The sequence below is a fragment of the Protopterus annectens genome, chromosome 1.part1 (assembly GCF_019279795.1).
Source record: "Protopterus annectens isolate FY-2018-M chromosome 1.part1, PAN1.0, whole genome shotgun sequence".
NCBI lineage: Eukaryota > Metazoa > Chordata > Ceratodontiformes > Protopteridae > Protopterus > Protopterus annectens.
The window spans coordinates 177,884,991-177,904,961 of NC_056726.1; the positions used below are offsets into that span (position 1 = coordinate 177,884,991).

At 39.9% G+C, this 19,971-nt stretch overlaps 1 protein-coding gene across 1 annotated transcript in view; it reads right to left on the reverse strand.

The window, feature by feature from the left end:
- LOC122804231 (heat-stable enterotoxin receptor-like) overlaps positions 1-19,971 on the reverse strand; it is a 1,796,602-nt gene that overhangs the window by 1,434,202 nt on the left and 342,429 nt on the right. Inside the window, exon 4 of the mRNA XM_044073980.1 lies at positions 8,106-8,202. Within this exon, the coding sequence (XP_043929915.1) occupies positions 8,106-8,202 (97 nt within the window). The remainder of the gene's footprint in view (positions 1-8,105; positions 8,203-19,971) is intronic.

The following is a 19,971-nucleotide window of genomic DNA, read 5'->3' on the forward strand; positions in this document are numbered from 1 at the left end:
TCCAGCAGTTGATGTATCTCCTGAGTCCTCCTGAATCCACTATTAATTCTTTGGTCTTACTTACATTTAAGGCCAGATTGTTGCTGTCACACCAGCCTATCAGATGCTCCACTTCATCCCTGTAGGCTGTTTCCTCACCATTTCTGACAAGACCTACAACAGTGGTACCATCCACGAACCTGATGATTTTGTTGGAGTCATGCTTGTCCATGCAGTCGTGTGTCAATAAGGTGAACAGCAGAGGAGTCAGGACCCAGCTCTGTGGCACATCCATGTTCAGTGTAATACTGATTGAACTGTTATTTCCAACACATATGTTTTGGGGTGTTTTGATGAGAATGTCCAGTATCCAGTTACATAGGGGGGTGTTGATGCCCAGCTGAATCAGCTTCAATATCATATTCTGGTGGATGACAGTGTTAAACGCAGAACTAAAATCAATGAACAGTGTTCTGATATAGCAATTCTTGTTCTCTAGATGTGCCAAGGATTCATGAAGTGCTATAGTTATTGCATCAGCCGTGCAGCGGTTAGATCTATAAGCAAACTGTAATGTATCCAGTGTTGCAGGTAGGCCTGAAGAGATATGGTTCGTGATCAAATGCTCAAACACTTCATTGCTGTTGATGTAAGAGAAACTGGCTGGTAATCATTTATTCTTGTCGGTTGGGATTTGTGGGTAAGGGAATGAGTGTCATATTTTTGAAGCAACTGGATAAAATGGCTAGTTGCAGGGCTGTATTGAATATATCTGTTAGTGCAGTGGACAGTTGGGTAGCACAGTCTCTTAAAACCCTTCCCATAATATTATCAGGACCAGTTGCTTTTCTTCAGTTTACTCACCTCAAGATCTTCAGAACATCAGATGTTCTTAGACATAGCACCTGCTCACCCTGTTCGACAGGGAGTTTATTTTCACAGTGTGTTGTCCATATCAAATCTGCTGAAGTAGGTGTTTAGTTTGTTCAGAAATACTGTGTTGTCATCACATGGTGAGAATGCAGGCCTGTAGTCAGTTATAGCATCTATGCCTTGCCAGAGATGTCTGGAGTCCCTTTGGTCAGAGAAGTGCCCCTGAATTTCACGTCCTTAGGTTGTCTTAGCCTCCTTTATACCTCTACTTGGATTTGCTCTGGCCTCTCTTAGGGCATCTTTGTTTTTTTTATTTAAATGCAGCATTTTGTGCCATTAGGAGCTCATATACTTCACCAGATAACCAGGGTTTCTGATTAGTTCATATCGTGATACACTTGATGACTGTTACGTCATCAACACATTTTAAAATACAGGCCATTACAGATTCCATATACTCCTCCAAGTCAGTATGATGGTTCTTTATAGTTGCATCTCTAAATACTGACCAGTTCATACATTCAAAGCAGTCCTGTAGTGCCAAGACTGCTCCCTCAGGCCATATCCTTACTTGTTTGGTTGCAGGTTTGCCTCTTTTTAGCAGTGGTGTGTATGCAGGAAGCAGCATGATGGCCAGATGGTCTGAGCTGCCCAGATGTGGATAAGGTACTGCTTTGTAGGCCAGTTTTACATTTGTGTACACCTTATCCAGAGTGTTTACCCATCTTGTTGCAAAGTTTACATGTAGATGGTAATGGGGTAAAACAGATTTCAAGTCAGCTTGATTTAAATCATCGACAATTATATGGGCAAACTCAGGGTTGTTATTCTGGAGGTCATTTATTGACATACAGAATGTTGAATGCCATGTTGGTATTAGCATTAGGTGGGATGTAAACAGCTGTTATCCTTACTCCATTGAATTCTCTAGGCAAGTAGAAGAGTCTGCATTTTAGTGACATGAACTGAATGTTCTCTGAGCAATGAAAGGTGATTATTTCAGTTTGTACACCAGGTGTTGTTGATATACATACACCCCTTCCACGAGATTTGCCACAGAGAAACTGATTTCTGTCAGCACAAAATAATGACAGCCCCTCCACATATACTGTACTATAAGTTACACTGGAGTTCAGCCAAGTTTCAGTGAACACAAGTAAACAAGTATTTTTCATCTTACATTGTGTGGAAAGATCCATCCTTAAATAGTCCATCTTGCTCTCCAGTGAGTGCACATTTGCCAGCAGCATGGAAGGAAGTGAAGGCCTGTGTGGATTTCTTTTCAGTCTGGCCATAATTCCTGCTCTAGAGGCTCTCTTTCTTGATCTTACACATCCTTTCCTTTTAATATGCTTCCCATGTCCGACTGTCAACTGGTTAGACAGGTTTGACAGGTTTCTGCAGTTTTTATCATGTTCCAGTAAGAGTCTAAGCTGCAGGAGTTCCTGGAGTGTGTTTGAGTTTACAGGCCTCTCTGCTAGCAGTTCATCAAACATGCAGAGCAGCAAGATATAAGATTGGATTTCCAGAAGATTCTCACCATTGTAGTTAATCATACCTTTATTTCCTGCCCATAAATCTGTTTTTTTTTTCTGTTGTTTCTGATGAAAAGAAGACAAATAGTGCACTTTTCTTTAGGGATCCAAAGCAGCCTGCCACACAGGGAGCCACATTTTTTAATAAATCTTAATAATATTTTTTTAATAAATCTTAATTCATTATTTTTTTTATAAGACTGGGTATGAGGTTTTGTGAATTATTTCCAGGGTGAATGCAAAGAAGATGGAGGCCTTACCTAAAGAAACTAATGATTTGAATGAATCAATCACAATGAATTTATTATTCCCCAATTATACCAAAGACTATGAGGGCTCATTTAAGAAAGGTGAAAAGTTCCTGAGAGACAAACAGGAGTATGAGAATCATTGCACCTTTCCTAAGTCTCACAATAAATTAAAGAATATTAAAAGAGCACAATTTAAAAATCAGCATAATTTGGATATTACAACAAATACTTAACAAGTGGAGGAATTACCACATAGACCAGTGAAATAATTTGTTACACACAAGCTGACAGGGGAATGGTGATTATTTTAGACTGGAATAGGTTCATAGTCTAGTACTAGGCTAACTGCCCTTGTGGGCTATTTTAGGCCTCACTGCCAATTACCCCATGTGAGAATCAAACCTCTCTGGACTACATGAAAAGAGACATGGAGGAGCTCTCTGATCTTGAAGCCCAGGCAGGTATGACCATAGCCCTGAGTAGCATCCTGCCATCACCCAGAATGATACTACAGTACAAGGACAAAATGATTGACTTCAACAATTGGCTAAGCTTCTGGTGTCATTCTAAGGGGATCCAGTATTTGTCTGCCTGGGACAACATGATCAATAGACCACGATGCTTTGCCAGAGATGGCCTGCACCTGTCGCCCTTGGGATTCCGGATACTGGCTAAGGCTCTTGCCACCCCTATAGTGCCTTTTGTAGGCAAGGTTCAAATGACAAATTCACCACCATAACAGGTACAAGCAAACAAAATCTGAGGGTAATGCTACTCAGTGCTAGAAGTCTAAACCTCAAAATGCACTCACTTGAGGCACTCCTTAAAATGGAGAACATCGACATCTGTGCAGTGTTAGAGACCTGGTTCGAAGCTCCAGAGAGCACCCCTGCATTACCAGGCCATAATTCATACCACACCTTTCAGCCACCTAACCCAAAATGAAGCACTAAAGCTGGAGGCGTGTCCATATTCATTAAGGATATCCACACCTCCAGGCAAGTTGCACAGCATAATGCATCCGTGATTATCCAAGTGCAACTAACTCTGGGCAAGACCGCAATCCAAATTGTAGCTTGCTACAGACCCCCCCACCATGCCCCAGGATTCCCACTCCTCATTTCTTGATACATTGGAAAGTATTAGGGTACAACCCAACACCCTAATAATGGGCGATTTCAACTACCCCACCATTAACTGGGAAAACTACTCATGTACCAACTCTTTTGCTCAACGTTTTCTGGAGTTCATAAATTCCAATGCCTTGGATCAACTTATTCACACCCCCACCAGGGGCAGCAATATCTTAGACCTGGTCTTTACCAACATGGGCAACCGGTGTTCCACACCAGAGGTCAATTCCTCATTGGTCAGATCCGATCACAAGCTAATCACCCTAGACATTCACATCCCTCCCCCACCCCCAGTTAGGGAAACCACCGTAAAAAACTTCTCCAAAGCCAACTTCACACTTCTTAAGACAGAAGTGGCAAACTTCATGACACCCATGCAAACGGGCAATAGAGGTACGACTGCTGAATCCTATACAAATACATTTTATAAGCACTTACACCAGTGCATAGATCATGCTATTCCTAATAGAACCAAGATGCTATCCTCCAAAAAAACGAAGCCAATCTGGTGGTCCTCTGCCATAAACAAACTCTACAACAGAAGAAAGAAACTGTTGCAAAAAAGAGTAAAATCCCATCACTGGAGGAACTCCCTGGTCAACCTCAGTAAGAAGCTGAGATCCCTCATAAAATCCTCCAAAGCTAGTTATGAAAACAAAATTGCCACTGATTCTAAAGGCAACCACAAAGCATTCTATAGCTATGTCAAGAATCTCAATGGCAACACTCAGATCTGCTCTGTGTTACAGCACAATGGCACTAAATATACAGAACCAACTGATATTGCCAACATCCTGGCAGATAGGTTCAGTGCTAACTTTACCCCCCTCTCACCCCCTAGAGGTCCCATCTCTATACCGAAAGAATGCAAAGTTCCTGTAATCATGGCTGCAAAGGTAAAAAACACACTCTCCAAAGCCAAGAACACAGCATCCATGGGACCTGACAATATCCCAGGCTGCATTCTACATGAACTACAGAATGAACTGGCGCCCTACCTAAGTACCATGTTCAATCATAGCCTCACCTCAGGCTTTGTGCCCACTGAATGGTGCACCATGACGGTTATCCCACTCCCCAAAGGGGGAGCCATGACGGACCCCGGGAACTACCGCCCCATTAGCTTGATGAACCTGGTTTGCAAGGCCATGGAACGTATCATCATGGAACTCATAAACAAAGACATTGGTAATCTCCAAACTCTGGACCCTACCCAGTTTGGATTTGTAAAAGGCAGATCATGTCTCCTAAACCTGACTGACTTCTTTGAAGCAGTCACCAAAGCCATAGATGAGGGTAAGGTGGTTCACACAGCTTATCTAGATCTCACCAAGGCTTTCAACACCATCCCCCATTCTGGAATTATAGATAAGCTCACTAAACTAGGTATAAATCCCTATGTCACAAGATGGGTTGTCAACTGGCTCATGGACAGAACCCACACTGCGAAAGTAGCAGACTCGAAATCCGACTTCAGTCCAGTGACAAGTGGACTACCACAAGGTTCAATCCTGGGTCCTCTCCTGTTTGGTATCTACTTCTCTGAAGTACAGGCTAACACAGAAGGTCTTTGGCTAACAAAGTTTGCAGATGACTGCAAACTAGGAGCCATAATCGAAACTCCTAATGATGTGGACATACTACAAAAGGGCCTCACTGAGACAGATGCCTGGTGTCAAAGCCATGGCCTGAAGCTCAATGCCAAAAAGTGTATTTTCATCCCCTTTGGTATAAACTCTGTACCCATGAACTACCACATAGCTGGTAGTCTACTTAATGCCAAAAATGTGATAAGAGACCTTGGAACACAGGCGGACAGTAGTCTCTCCTTTGATAATCACATCGCCACAGTGGTCAGGAAATCCTTCTAAGTGGCTCACCTCATCACAAAAGGTTTTTCATCCAGAAAAAAAGAGGTCATTGTTCCCTTCTACTCGTTACTCATTAGACACATTATAGAGTACAATGCCCCTTTTGGTATGTACCTCACAAGACATCTACAACAACTGGAAAGGCCCCAGAAATACCTCACAATGGGGATTACTGGCCTCAAACAGATGCCCTATGCAGACCGTCTAAAAAAATCTCCAGCATATCACCTACTCAGAGGCGATCTCCACCTAACATACAAAGCTATGTCAAACCCAGAGCTGTTGGACATGCTCCACTTAAAGAAATCCCAATCCGTCTGAGCTACACACTCTAGAGACCTAAACCTTGTCACCACAATAAACAGAACATGCTGGAGGGATAGATTCCTGTCCCAGAGACTTCCCATACTCTGGAACAGACTACCTATCTATGTCAAACAGAGCTCCTCATTAGCACTCTTCAAGAAAAATCTTGATGATTGGATGGGATATAGGAAATGCACCCCAGGGATCACTTCTGTGGCTCTGCTCGACAGGGACACAGGAAAATAATTTTCTTGGATGGCGAAAGCCAGGGTACATTTTTGGCTAGGCTTATATAGGCCCTAGAGCCAATAGCCTAGTACCTACCTATGAACTATTATGCCATCCTCAACCTATATTGTTCAGTGGGACTGAAAAAGCAAGGGAAGAAGACATGGACATACACCGAGGGTCAAAAGAAGGGCTTTTACAATACACAAATAAAATAGAAGTCCCATTATTAAAAACTGGCATTGAAATAGACTTGGCTATAGAAGTAGGCATTTTAAACCAATGTAAGTCATTTAATATATACAATTACAGTCAAATTTCAGTGGATGAGCTCATCTTAATTTGTTTAAGAAAAGTTTTACTTTTCAGTTTTGCTGACTATGATAGTCAGGTGTTATTAATAATTATATTTGTGTTTTACATATGATTTCCAACATAGAATGTTTATGAATGCTTTTAAAAATATTTACTATTTCTTACTTTTGAATGAGTTTATGATTTTTGGATCCTGACGTAGAGGCATCATGTGACTGTATGTGAAGAATCATGGGTAGTTTCTGATGAAGTCTGAATACTTTGTGGATAAAAGAGGTTAAACTTATTTTACACCAGTAAAATTCCTTGAGTACAGACACAGTGTGTGTCACTTTTGGTTTCTATTTTTTATGCACACATTCAAGTACTGTGATTTGAGATATAGTAATACGAGATGTTTCATATAAAAATATGATGTTTTTTGGAAAAAGGTGAGATTCTGGAAAAAGAAAAAAGATGAGTTGTAGTAATGATATTAGTGAATATGTAAGAAAGATTAAGTCAAAGAAAAGATATTACGATAGTGCTATAACAGAGTGCAAATACATGGTATGAAAGAATACTGGTAAGTAAATTATTACTGATGGCTTTGAACCCTGTTCTTATTTTGAAAATAGTATTGTCTTGGGCATGGTGTGACAGAGCTCCATAGCTGATTATGTTCTGGAGTATAAGTTTATATACGTGTTTTTACTCCTATTATCAAAATAATGTATGATTTACATGTTGGGCATGGTGTGACAGAGCTCCATAGCTGATTATGTTCTGGAGTATAAGTTTATATAAATGTTTATACTCCTATTATCAAAATAATCTATGATTTACGTGCAATAAATGGAATGCCCAGAGAGATATGTTACTAAAAGTATAAAAGGCCTAAATAACATGTCCTACATGGACCACCTCAAAGCCCTGTCACTATACTCGGTATCCTACAGACTGCTAAGAGGTGACCTGTGTCTAGCATACAAAGCATTCTCTGACCCATTATGGATGGATTTACTGCACATCAACAAGTCAAATGGCATCAGAAATGCTCTGTCTAAGGATCTAAACCTCTTCTGCAACATCAATAAAATGGTTTGGCAGGATAGGTATATTTCACAAAAGATACTGCTGCTATGAAACAGTCTCACCATCCACATAAAGGTCAGTCCTGTTTATTTTCAAACATAACTTAAATCTAAGGATGAGGAACAGAAAATGTATCCCAGGACTGCCTTCTGTACTACTAATGGACAGATGAATCTCCTAAATGCTTTATCCTGTGAATGGGTCTCCTCAAATTATCTATGATATGACCCCTGTTATTCTCATTGGGGGATATATAAAATTATCAACAGAATAAGTAAGGCCAGTCTCTAACCAAATGAGATAGGTTATTTTGAACACAAAAAAAGTGAAATTGACTAGATTTAAAATGATCTACAATGGTAGCTAGCCTAGTACTTATCTACAAATATATGAAGAAAATACTGTGAGATATGCAAGCTATTAACTGTGTATCCTTTTAAAGTACAAAGCTAATACATATTATATAAAATTAATTTAAACAGCACCCATGTTGATCATATGTAAAAACAAAGTGGTACATAAAATTAGCATTACACTTACTGTAAAATATCCAGTAGAACGATGACAATATCCGGGTGCATTTCCTGTCTCTCTACAAGATCTTTAACATCATTAGGCTTTCCACATAAAATTATGACTGTAAAACAAAAACAGCAGTTATATTTACTAGAAACTTAGTTTATTTTATTCATTAATTTATTTATTTACTAAGCAAATTTATCTGAAGACTATTTTCAGTTACAACTAAGCCAAAGGCGTGCAAATAACACAATGTGAGGAGAACTGTTTTACAGTAATGATTTGCAAACCAACCTTATAAAGACAAAACAGCAGAATCACAGTCAAGGTGAACAGCAGAGCAGTGCAATGAAAGAAACATTGTGAAGAGTCAGTAACTATACAGTGAGGCAGAAGAGCTGTTAATATACATGTAAAGTATGCACTATTTAGATTCATTCTAGTGGAAATTTATATTTATAATGATGATAAACTGATATTTAAAATTCAGTCTTTGCATAATGAGAAGTTTGCAACCTTTCACATGAGATGTTTGTTAAGAGTATTTACACAGGTTGGGAAGGTAGATAAATAATGTCCAGGTAAATGAACTATTATTTTTCAGAAAAAGCAATGGTTATATAACTTATGAGAGGGGAAAAATTAAAGTAGGTAAAGTTAAGAAGGCATTGTAGAAACAACACAAAACATGAGCAACGAGCAGCATAAATATAAAACTAATAAAGCAGAAAATAAAAAATAAAAAACGTATGCTGTACAAGGCTAGAGGACTTTAATAAAACACAAAACACATGGTAAGTGCTTCCACAGACTCAATCTGCTTCATCATACCATATAAAGAATGTAAATCAAGCAATAGTTAAATGTAATGTCTCATTTTAAAACATCCGATAAAAATAACAATCATGTGATACATCATCATTAAAACACATCTCACTTGTACAAACTCCTTTATTTTAATGAGATGTTTGTTTGCAACCTTTCACATGAGATGTTTGTTAAGAGTATTCATACAGGTTGGGAAGGTAGATCAACAATATCCAGGTAAATGAATGACTATGTTTCTCTCTGGGCCTCTGCTGAAAATTGGCTTTGTTCCAAGTCAGACTTTCCCGGTTAAATAAAATAAAAAATATCCATTAAAAACTAAGAACATCAACTGAATGTAACAATCCAAGATGCTTTTATTAACACTAAATTTGTTAACTATAACAGAAATATAGATGAGAAAGTCTCAGAAGTACTGGAGGTTTATAAGTTCATCGGTTCATAGGTAAGTACTAAGCTAGCTGCCCTCAGAGGCCATCTTAAGCCTAGATAATTTCCCTTTTTGTGCTCAAGTATCCTATCTCATTTGGTTATACATTGGCCTTACCCATCCTGTAACCAATAATTATATATTACCTCTGAGAATAACTGGGATCATACAGTGATAATTTGAGGGGACCCAAGCATGAGATTACGCATTTGGGAGCTGCTTCTGTCCATTAGTAGTACAGGGGGCAGTCCTGGGGTAAATTTTCTGTTTCCCATATATAAGAAAATCCACACAAACAGGGATGAACTTTGTTTTTGCATGAAGGTAGGGGAGGTAGGCATATATAAACCGATCGAAACATTGAATAGCCCCAGAAAGATGTGTCATTCCACCATAATTAACTTATACTGTAAATGTATATCTCCAAAATATATTACAGAGTTTATATGATTTCAGAATCTTTACCAAGCTAACAGAAAGCTTTTTAACAGTAATGTGTGTCTATGAAACCAATTCAGTTTTGGTGTAACATTTTGCCATTGAAGTTGCTATATTCCTGACATAAGCATGCATTGTTCAGTATCCACAGGGAGGTTCCAAAGGCCCAAAATGGCTTACTGTCATGAGAGATCTGTGTGAATTATACTGAATTTGATAAATCTATTACTAAGAAGGTCTGAAAATAGTTGAACATATGGACAAAGCCAACAATGAGTAAAATGTATGCATCTAAATGTTCACAAGTGACAGATAAGGAATGACAGGACTGTTGTCAAATAAGCATTAGAAACAAACTGAGTACAGTATATTTCTTGAAAGGGATAGAATAAATAGCTTAGTCCACACTGTCTCATTTTTCAAGGCTGAATCTTTCAGCTCTCACTAGGAAGAATGGAAGGGAGAAGACCCACAGTGTGTTTTAGGAAAGATGTAGTGTGATGAAGAATTAGGCTTAGAAGAAAGTAAACATCTGTTTAAACAGCAAAATAAGTTAATTCAGGGTTAAAGGGGATAGGGTTAAAATGAGACTAAAACATAACCAAATAATGTTGATAATGGCAAGTTACCCTTTGGGAAGATTAGGTTTAAGACAGAATTCTTACTCTGAAAAAATGGGTGTAAAAGGAAGGCAGCAACAGTTTAAAAATGAGACATAAAAAAGACTGCTATTTCCAGTAGCTTCACCATTTAACATAGTGGGGTTAAGAAAGGAAAGCAATTAATAATGAATCAAGTGTCTGTCAAAATAAAACTGAATCTGTAAATAAGGCTAGTAAAGATTTTGGGATTCTTCCATCTACAAACATAACAAACTACTTAGAATGGCAAAACAAAGCAGTTAATTTGAAAACTGAGAATCTACGTATACAAAATTTGGAACCAAATTGGAGAGTCGTCTTTCTAATATGAAATTGCATTTAAATGTTTACCTGGGCTTAATATAATATAATACAATGAAAGGTATGTGAGTTTAACTGTTTAGAAGAACATAGTTTATGATAAGGAAAAAGATGGATTTGGGATACCATATAATATAAACTTAATAACTGAACTGAGCGAAAGAATTCATATAAAAAGCACAGGAAAAATATACATTTTGACAAATTAGGAATCAGACAAGAGACAGAACTCCATAGCTTTTCATCATTCTGTGTTTGATATTTTGACACAATTTTTCAGCATCAAACTTATTAAAGGGCACACTATTTTAGGATGTAGATATATATATATATATATATATATATATATATATATATATATATATATATATATATACACACATATAGGGTCTACTTTGTTTTGTTGAATCGCACTTCACTGAATTTCATTTCACCCCGAACACATCACTGAAAACACAAATAACTGAAAACTCATTTAATTGAATCTCATTTCACTGAACTGCAGTTAGTATATATGGCACTGTGCAGAGTACTGTACAGCAAGTTAAAGGTATATGCCCTTTTCCCTACCGTAGTGCAATCCTGGAGTTGGTATATATAGTTGGGGGGCACAGCCCCCCACATTGGGGGTTGTGGGAGGTGTAGCCCCCAACTTATTTTGTGTACATATTATCTTCCAGAAAAAGTTAGCCATTGGTATTGTAACTATGCATGTCTGTTGTTTAAAATGTATTAGGTTCATAGGTAAATAGGTAGGTACTAGGCTATCTGCCCAAGGGCATTTTTAAGACTAGCCAGAGTATGTCGGCTTTCGCCACCCCATTGATTAATTAACTGAGCCTCTGTCAAGCAGAGCCAATCAAGTGATCCCAGGGGTGTATTTTCTGTTACCCATCCACTCATCAAGGCTTCTCTTGAAGAGTGTTAGTGAGGGGCTCTGCCTGATGTAGTTAGGAATTTTGTTCCAAAGCATGGGGAGCCTCTGTGACAGGAATCTATCCCTCCAGCATGTTCTATTTACTGTTGTGGCGAGGTTTAGCTCACTAGAGCACGTGGCTCGCAGTGACTTGGATTTCTTTAGGTGGAGCATGTCCATCAATTCTGAGTTGGACATGGCTTTATAAGTCAGGCGGAGATCACCTCTGAGTAAGCGATATGCCACTGAGTACAGCCGGAGTTTTTTCAGTTGGGCTGCATAGGACATATGTTTGAGGCCAGTGATCCTCTTGGTGAGGTGCTTTTGTGGTCTTTCCAGCTGTTGGAAGTGTCTTGTGAGGTACATCCCAAATGGGGCATTGTACTCTATGATGGGTCTGATGAGTGATGAGTAGAGGGGCACTATAACCTCTTTATTTCTAGATGCGAACCCCTTAGTAATTAGATGGGCCACATAGAAGGATTTCCTAACTACTTTGGCAATATGATTGTCAAAGGAGAGATTACTATCTACCTGGGTCCCCAAATCTCTTATTGCCTCTTCTGTATTAAGGGGGCTGCCACCTATGTGGTAATTCGTGGGTGTTTTGTTTTTTTCCAAACGGAATGACTAAGCATTTTTTGGCATTTAGCTTAAGGCCATGACTTTGACACCAGGTGTCTGTCTCAGTAAGGCCTTTTTGAAGGATGTCCATGTCAGCTGGAGAGTAAATTATGGCTCCCAGTTTTCAGTCATTGGCAAACTTTGTTAGCCATAGCCCTCCTGTGTTTGCTTGTACTTCTGAGAAATATATGCCGAACAGTAAGGGTCCCAGAACCGAGCCTTGTGGGACACCACTTGTGACTGGTTTAGAGTTGGACCTGGAGCCCACTATTCTTACCGTGTGAGTTCTGTCTGTAAGCCAGTTGTGATGTAGGGGGTTATGTTCAGTCTGGTGAGTTTTTCTATAATAACCGAGTGAGGAATGGTGTTGAACACCTTGGCGAGATCAAGATAGGCTGTGTGAACCACCTTTCCCTTGTCTATGGCCTTGGTGACTGTCTCAAAGAAGTCAACCAGGTTTAGTAGGCATGATCTACCCTTAACAAAGCTGAACTGGGTCGGGTCAAGTGTTTGGAGGTTCCCAATGTCTTTGTTAATGAGTTCCAATATGATGTGCTCCATAGCCTTGCAGACCAGGCTAGTCAGGCTTATGGGGCAATAGTCACCAGGGTCAGTTGTGGCCCCTCCTTTGTGGAGCAGAATAACCGTTGTGCGCCATTCTATGGACACATAGCCTGTGGAGAGGCTGAGGTTGAACAGCATGTTTAGGTGGGGGGTTAGTTTGTTCTGTAGTTCGTGCAAGACACAGCCTGGGACACCATCTGGCCCCATTGATGCTGTGTTTTTTGGCTTTTGAAAGGGCTGTTTTCACATGTGCTTCTGTGATTTTCCAGGACACTACACTTTTCCATTATCATTGTGGGCCCTTTTGAATGCACTGAATCTATCTGCTAGGATGTTGGCAATATCAGTAGGTTCAGTATATCTTGTGCTATTTTGCACTAACTCAGAGCATATCTGTGAGTTGCCACTTCGATTCTTGACATAGCTAAAGAAGACTTTGTGGTTATCTTTTGAATCCTTGGCTATTTTTCTTTCAAAGTTAGCCTTGGAGGATTTTATGAGGGACCTTAGTTTCTTACTGATACTGATCAGGGATGTCTTTCCTTCTTGGGATTTGCTTTTTTTCTGAACTAGTTTCCTCCTTCTGTTGTATAACCTGTTTATGGCAGGGGTCCACCAGACTGGTTTCCTTCTCTTAGGGAAGTGAGTCTTGGTCTTGCTAGGGATCTTTGTAGGTGCTCATAAAGTGCAATTGTAAAGGATTCTGCATCTTGGGCAGTGTTATCCTTTAGCGTGGGGGCTGTGAAACTTACCCCCTCTGCCTTAAGTAAGGTGAAGTTTGCTTTAGAAAAGTTTTTCACTGTGGTTTCCTTGGTTGGGGGTGGTGGTGGGGTGTGGACATCCAGGGTGATTAGTTTATAGTCTGATCTAACCAGTGATGGGTTGACCTCCGGTACGGATCACCTGTCGCCCATGTTGGTGATGACCAGGTCCAATATGTTGTGGCCTCTGGTAGGGGAGTTTACCAGCTGATCCAGGGCATTTGAGTTGATAAATTCCAGGAAGCGCTGAGCCTGGGAGTTTGTACTCAAGCAGTTTTCCCAGTTAATGATAGGGTAATTGAAATCGCCCAATATCAGGGTGTTCGGTAGGACCTTCATGTTTTCCATTGTCTCCAGAAAGGCGGAGTGGTGGTCCTGGGTCATGGAGGGTGATCTGTAGCAGGCCACAATTTGCATTGCAGATTTGCCTGATGTTAGTTGCACATGGATGATCTCAGAGGTATCATGCTGCACCACTAACCTGGAGGTGCGAGTATCCTTGATGAATATGGATACACTCCCTCCTTTTGTGTTTCAGTCCATGTTCTATGGCCGAAATGTTTGGTATGAGTTGTAGCCCAGTAGTGCTGGAGTGCTCTCTGGAGCCTTGAACCAGGTTTCAGTTACTACACAGATGTCGACGTTCTCCATACTTAGGAGTGCTTTGAGCGCATGCATTTTGAGATTTAAACTCCTGGCGTTGAGTAACATAACCGTCATTTTTTTACTTGTGCTGTTTACGGTGGTGGATTTGAATTTTGAGCCTTGTCTAAAAAAGGCACTATGGGAGCAGCAAAGCCTTGGCCAGTATTCGAAAGCCAAGGGGTGACAGGTGCAAGCCATCTCTTGCAAAGCAATGCGGCTTGTCGAGCATGTCATCCTAGGCTGACAGACACTGGATCCCCTTTGAATGACACCAGAAGCTTAGCCAATTGTTGAAATTGATAATTTTTTCTTTATACTGAGGTATCATTCTTGGTGAGGGCAGGATGCTACTCAGGGTCAGGGTCATACTCACCTAGGCTACATGATCAGAGAGCTCTTCCATGTCACTTTTCATGTAGTTCAGGGAGGTACATATCAGGTCATTCACACCAACATGAACAATGACAGAGTCATATTTGTACTTGTTCTGGAGTGACCTGAGTGACTGTGTTATGTGGCGGATTCTGGCTCCCGATAGGCAGCTAACAGTAACCTTCTCCTTGTCCAGCCTAGTGAGTGGGGCATCAGTGTGCCTGACTATTGAATCACCTATTACTAGTGTGTTAGGTATGTTATTTCGCCTTAAGGGCTGTGATTGTGCGGCACATTGATTTTGTGTTTTATGTGTTGTCTGGTTTGTGACGGGAGGTGCAGCTTTTGTGGTTTCTGCTTTGGAGCTCTCTGATGCTTTTGCAGGTTTTTATTTAGAGCCTCTGAATATGATTTTGTGTATTTATGTGTATTTTTTGCCATTGCTGGTTTAGTAGGTCTATGTGAGGCTGGAGGTGTGGTGCAAGTGTTAACCTTCACCTCATGACTGTCTGTTCCAGTCTTGAGTGGAGAGACCTTAGCCTCCAGTTTGGCTGTATAATTGCATCTCTCGCATATGTTAGTGTTTTGTGGTAGGAGGAGAGGGCTGTCTGTGTACATGAGGCAGTTGTAACATTGCCTCAGGATACCTAGATTCACCAGCTGGACTGGAGAGTACACCTGAAGTTGCCCTTTGCTTATGCCTGAATAGTAGGGTGAGCTGCTTAGTCGCTTGGTTGGTGAGGGGTGGATAAAGAGCCTTGCCCTGCTGGGAAGTCAAGTGTCAGGGTATATTAGTGCTTGCCATTAGGTCTGAGCAAGTGCTGGACTGTTGGATGCTTTTTGAGTGCTTAGGTTGAGAGTTAAACTAGTTTCAAGTGAAAAACTGAAGAGGAGACTTAGTGGAGCCGGAAATAATTTAACCCTAGCTAAACAGTGCTGCCCGGCGCACAAAACCTTGCAAACATACTTTTTAAACTACTAACTTCTGGGCTGGAACCACTCCTCCAGGGACAGATGGCTGCTCAAAGTTCCCCTCTCTCACAGGTGAACAGAGAAACCTCCCTCTATCCAAGTAAGGTATGGGCAACTCAGAAACTTGTAACACAGCCCTGAAATCAGCACTATCCTGAAAACTGGACTCTACTAGCTTAGAAAGGCGGGAAACAAGAATTTTTTTTTTGGAAAAGATCAGACAAAACAGTAAAAAGTACATTTAAAACAGCTTTAAATGACTACAAGCGATCAGAAAAGGCTATCGCACTTTAATGTGTAGCCTACAACAGTTAAACAATTTATTTAAACAAAAAACAACTTTCTAAAAGTGCAGGCAGTCAAATAAGTACAATATGTGAAAAAAACAAGCTTTTAAATCACAATAAGTGCTGGAAAAATCAGCATTTAGGTGGAAAACAGTTAAGTACAGCAAGAAAATACAGAAAAAGAAAAATGATATTCAATCACTCCAAATTCTCTCTTTTAAGCTAGAAGGCTTGTATCAGTTTAAGGCTGTCTAGTGCTTTCCAGTAGGTTAGTTACAGGAAAGATGGGAAACCAGTGCAGATGTGGTCTTTTAAACCAGAAAGTTGAAAGCGATGGACAACTTCCCGAATGATCAATAAACTACAATTCCTGGGCCAAGAACCACTCCTCTTGTGGTAGACAGGCTACCTAGTACTTACCACTCCCACTGATAAGCTAGAAAGCTGCACTCCAACACAAAAACTTGGGGGGGCTCAGAAGCTTACAAACAGTCCTGGATACAGCAAATCTGTACCTGGACAAGACTAGTTACGGGAAATGTGGGGATCAAGTGCAAACATGGGCTTTAAAACCAGAAAGTTAAGAGAGATGGAAAAAACTGTCCAAACGGCCAATAAACTACAATTTCTGAGCCAGAACCACTCGTCTTGTGGAAGATAGGCTACCTAGTGCTTACCACTCCCACTGATAAGCTAGAAGGCTTCCCTCCAACACAGAAAGGCTTGCAGGGCTCAGAAGCTTACCAACAGTCCTGGATACAGCAACTCTGTATCTGGACTAGGCTAGTAACAGGAAAGGTGGTAAACAGCGGAAGTGCAGCTTTTAAACCAGAAAGTTGAAAGAGATGGGAAAAAACTGCCCAAACGGCCAGTAACTACAATTTCTGGGCCAGGAACCACTCCTCTTGTGGTAGATAGGCTACCTAATGCTTACCACTCCCACTGATAAGCTAGAAGGTTTCCCTCCAACACAGAAAGGCTTGGGGGGCTCAGAAGCTTACAAAGAGTCCTGGATACAGCAAATCTGTACCTGGACTAGACTAGTAACAGGAAAGGTGGGGAACAAGTGCAAATACAGGCATTTAAGCCAGCAAGTTGAAAGAGATGGAAAACTGCCTAAACAGCCAATAAACTACAATTTATGGGCCAAAACCCTCTCTTCCCATGGTAGATAGGCTACCTGATGCTTACCACTCCCACTGATAAGCTAGAAGGCTTCCCTCCAGCACAGAAAGGCTTGGGGAGCTCAGGAGCTTACAAACAGTCCTGGATACAGCAAGTCTGTATCTGGACTAGACAAGTTACAGGAAAGGCAGGAAACAAGGTAGGAATTTTTTTTTTTTTTTTTTTTTTTTTTTTACAGAAAAGCAACTAAAACAGCAGTAAAAGTACATTTAAAACAGCTTTAAATGACTACAAGCGATCAGAAAAGGCTATCGCACTTTAATGTGTAGCCTACAACAGTTAAACAATTTATTTAAACAAAAAACAACTTTCTAAAAGTGCAGGCAGTCAAATAAGTACAATATGTGAAAAACAAGCTTTTAAATCACAATAAGTGCTGGAAAAATCAGCATTTAGGTGGAAAACAGTTAAGTACAGCAAGAAAATACAGAAAAAGAAAAATGATATTCAATCACTCCAAATTCTCTCTTTTAAGCTAGAAGGCTTGTATCAGTTTAAGGCTGTCTAGTGCTTTCCAGTAGGTTAGTTACAGGAAAGATGGGAAACAAGTGCAGATGTGGTCTTTTAAACCAGAAAGTTGAAAGCGATGGACAACTTCCCGAATGATCAATAAACTACAATTCCTGGGCCAAGAACCACTCCTCTTGTGGTAGACAGGCTACCTAGTACTTACCACTCCCACTGATAAGCTAGAAAGCTGCACTCCAACACAAAAACTTGGGGGGGGGGCTCAGAAGCTTACAAACAGTCCTGGATACAGCAAATCTGTACCTGGACAAGACTAGTTACGGGAAATGTGGGGATCAAGTGCAAACATGGGCTTTAAAACCAGAAAGTTAAGAGAGATGGAAAAAACTGTCCAAACGGCCAATAAACTACAATTTCTGAGCCAGAACCACTCGTCTTGTGGAAGATAGGCTACCTAGTGCTTACCACTCCCACTGATAAGCTAGAAAGCTTCCCTCCAACACAGAAAGGCTTGCAGGGCTCAGAAGCTTACCAACAGTCCTGGATACAGCAACTCTGTATCTGGACTAGGCTAGTAACAGGAAAGGTGGTAAACAGCGGAAGTGCAGCTTTTAAACCAGAAAGTTGAAAGAGATGGGAAAAAACTGCCCAAACGGCCAGTAACTACAATTTCTGGGCCAGGAACCACTCCTCTTGAGGTAGATAGGCTACCTAATGCTTACCACTCCCACTGATAAGCTAGAAGGTTTCCCTCCAACACAGAAAGGCTTTGGGGGCTCAGAAGCTTACAAAGAGTCCTGGATACAGCAAATCTGTACCTGGACTAGACTAGTAACAGGAAAGGTGGGGAACAAGTGCAAATACAGGCATTTAAGCCAGCAAGTTGAAAGAGATGGAAAACTGCCTAAACAGCCAATAAACTACAATTTATGGGCCAAAACCCTCTCTTCCCATGGTAGATAGGCTACCTGATGCTTACCACTCCCACTGATAAGCTAGAAGGCTTCCCTCCAGCACAGAAAGGCTTGGGGAGCTCAGGAGCTTACAAACAGTCCTGGATACAGCAAGTCTGTATCTGGACTAGACAAGTTACAGGAAAGGCAGGAAACAAGGTAGGAATTTTTTTTTTTTTTTTTTTTTTTTACAGAAAAGCAACTAAAACAGCAGTAAATACAATTCAAATGCAGTGCAGGCTAGCACGCGTGTATCAATATTACGGCAAATACAGTTTAATTAAATGCAATTAAATTAACAAATGACTAAAAAACAAGTGCAGAAGGCATTAAATTAAAAGGCTACTAACAAGCAGTAATAAGTGCAGAGTAAGAGCAGCTGAATACACACACACACACACACACACACACACACATATATATATATATATATATATATTTTTTTTTTTTTTTTTTTTGAGGGAGGGAACACAGCAGGATTAAGAAGCTACAGGGTTTGTCCTTCTCATATGCTCTCTTTGTACACAGTAGGAGTGCCTGAACTCAGAATATGATCTCACTGCACTCCGTTGAGTGAGCAAATGAGATGGGCCCAGAAGGAGTATCCAAATACAAACTTACAAGAGGGGCGGGCAGTTTCAAAGCCACCAAGATTAACACCAAGAAAAGAATAGGGTGGGTGGGAGAAATACAGTGGAGACAACAAGAGACAGAACCAACACAGCACCACTATAAAGAATAGGCAAGTGTATAAATACAGCACAGTGCAAATTAAGTTGCAAAAAGTGTACTTATCAGTTTGAAATAGATTCCAATACTGCAGCTCACAGCAAATCTATCAGCTTTCCAGCAGTTCACAGAAATGCAGTCTATAGTTTGAAGTTTTTGGTAAAATACATTATAAAACAAACCAGGTGTGGATCTATGCCTCCACACACCCCCAATGTGGGGGGGCTTTGCTCCCCACACCCCCTAACTATAGAGATATATATATATATATATATATATATATATATATATATATATATATATATATATATATATATATATATATATATATATATATATATATATATATATATATATATATATATATATATATATATATATATATATATATATATATATGTATATATATATATATATATATATATATATATATACTAACACCAAGATTGAACTACAGTGGGGAAAAGGGCATATACCTTATACCTTTTACTTGCCTTACATACTAAGTTCAGTTCAGTGAAATGATATTCAGTGAAATGAGTTTTCAGTAATTTGAGTTTTCAGCGATATGGTCGGGGTGAAATGAAATTCAATGAAATGAGATTCAATGAAACAAAGTAGACACACACATACACACACACACACACACACACACACATATATATATATATATATATATATATATATATATATATATATTCTTTTTTTTTTAAATAGGTGATATAGCAAGGCCTTCTGAAAGAAAATCTGCAA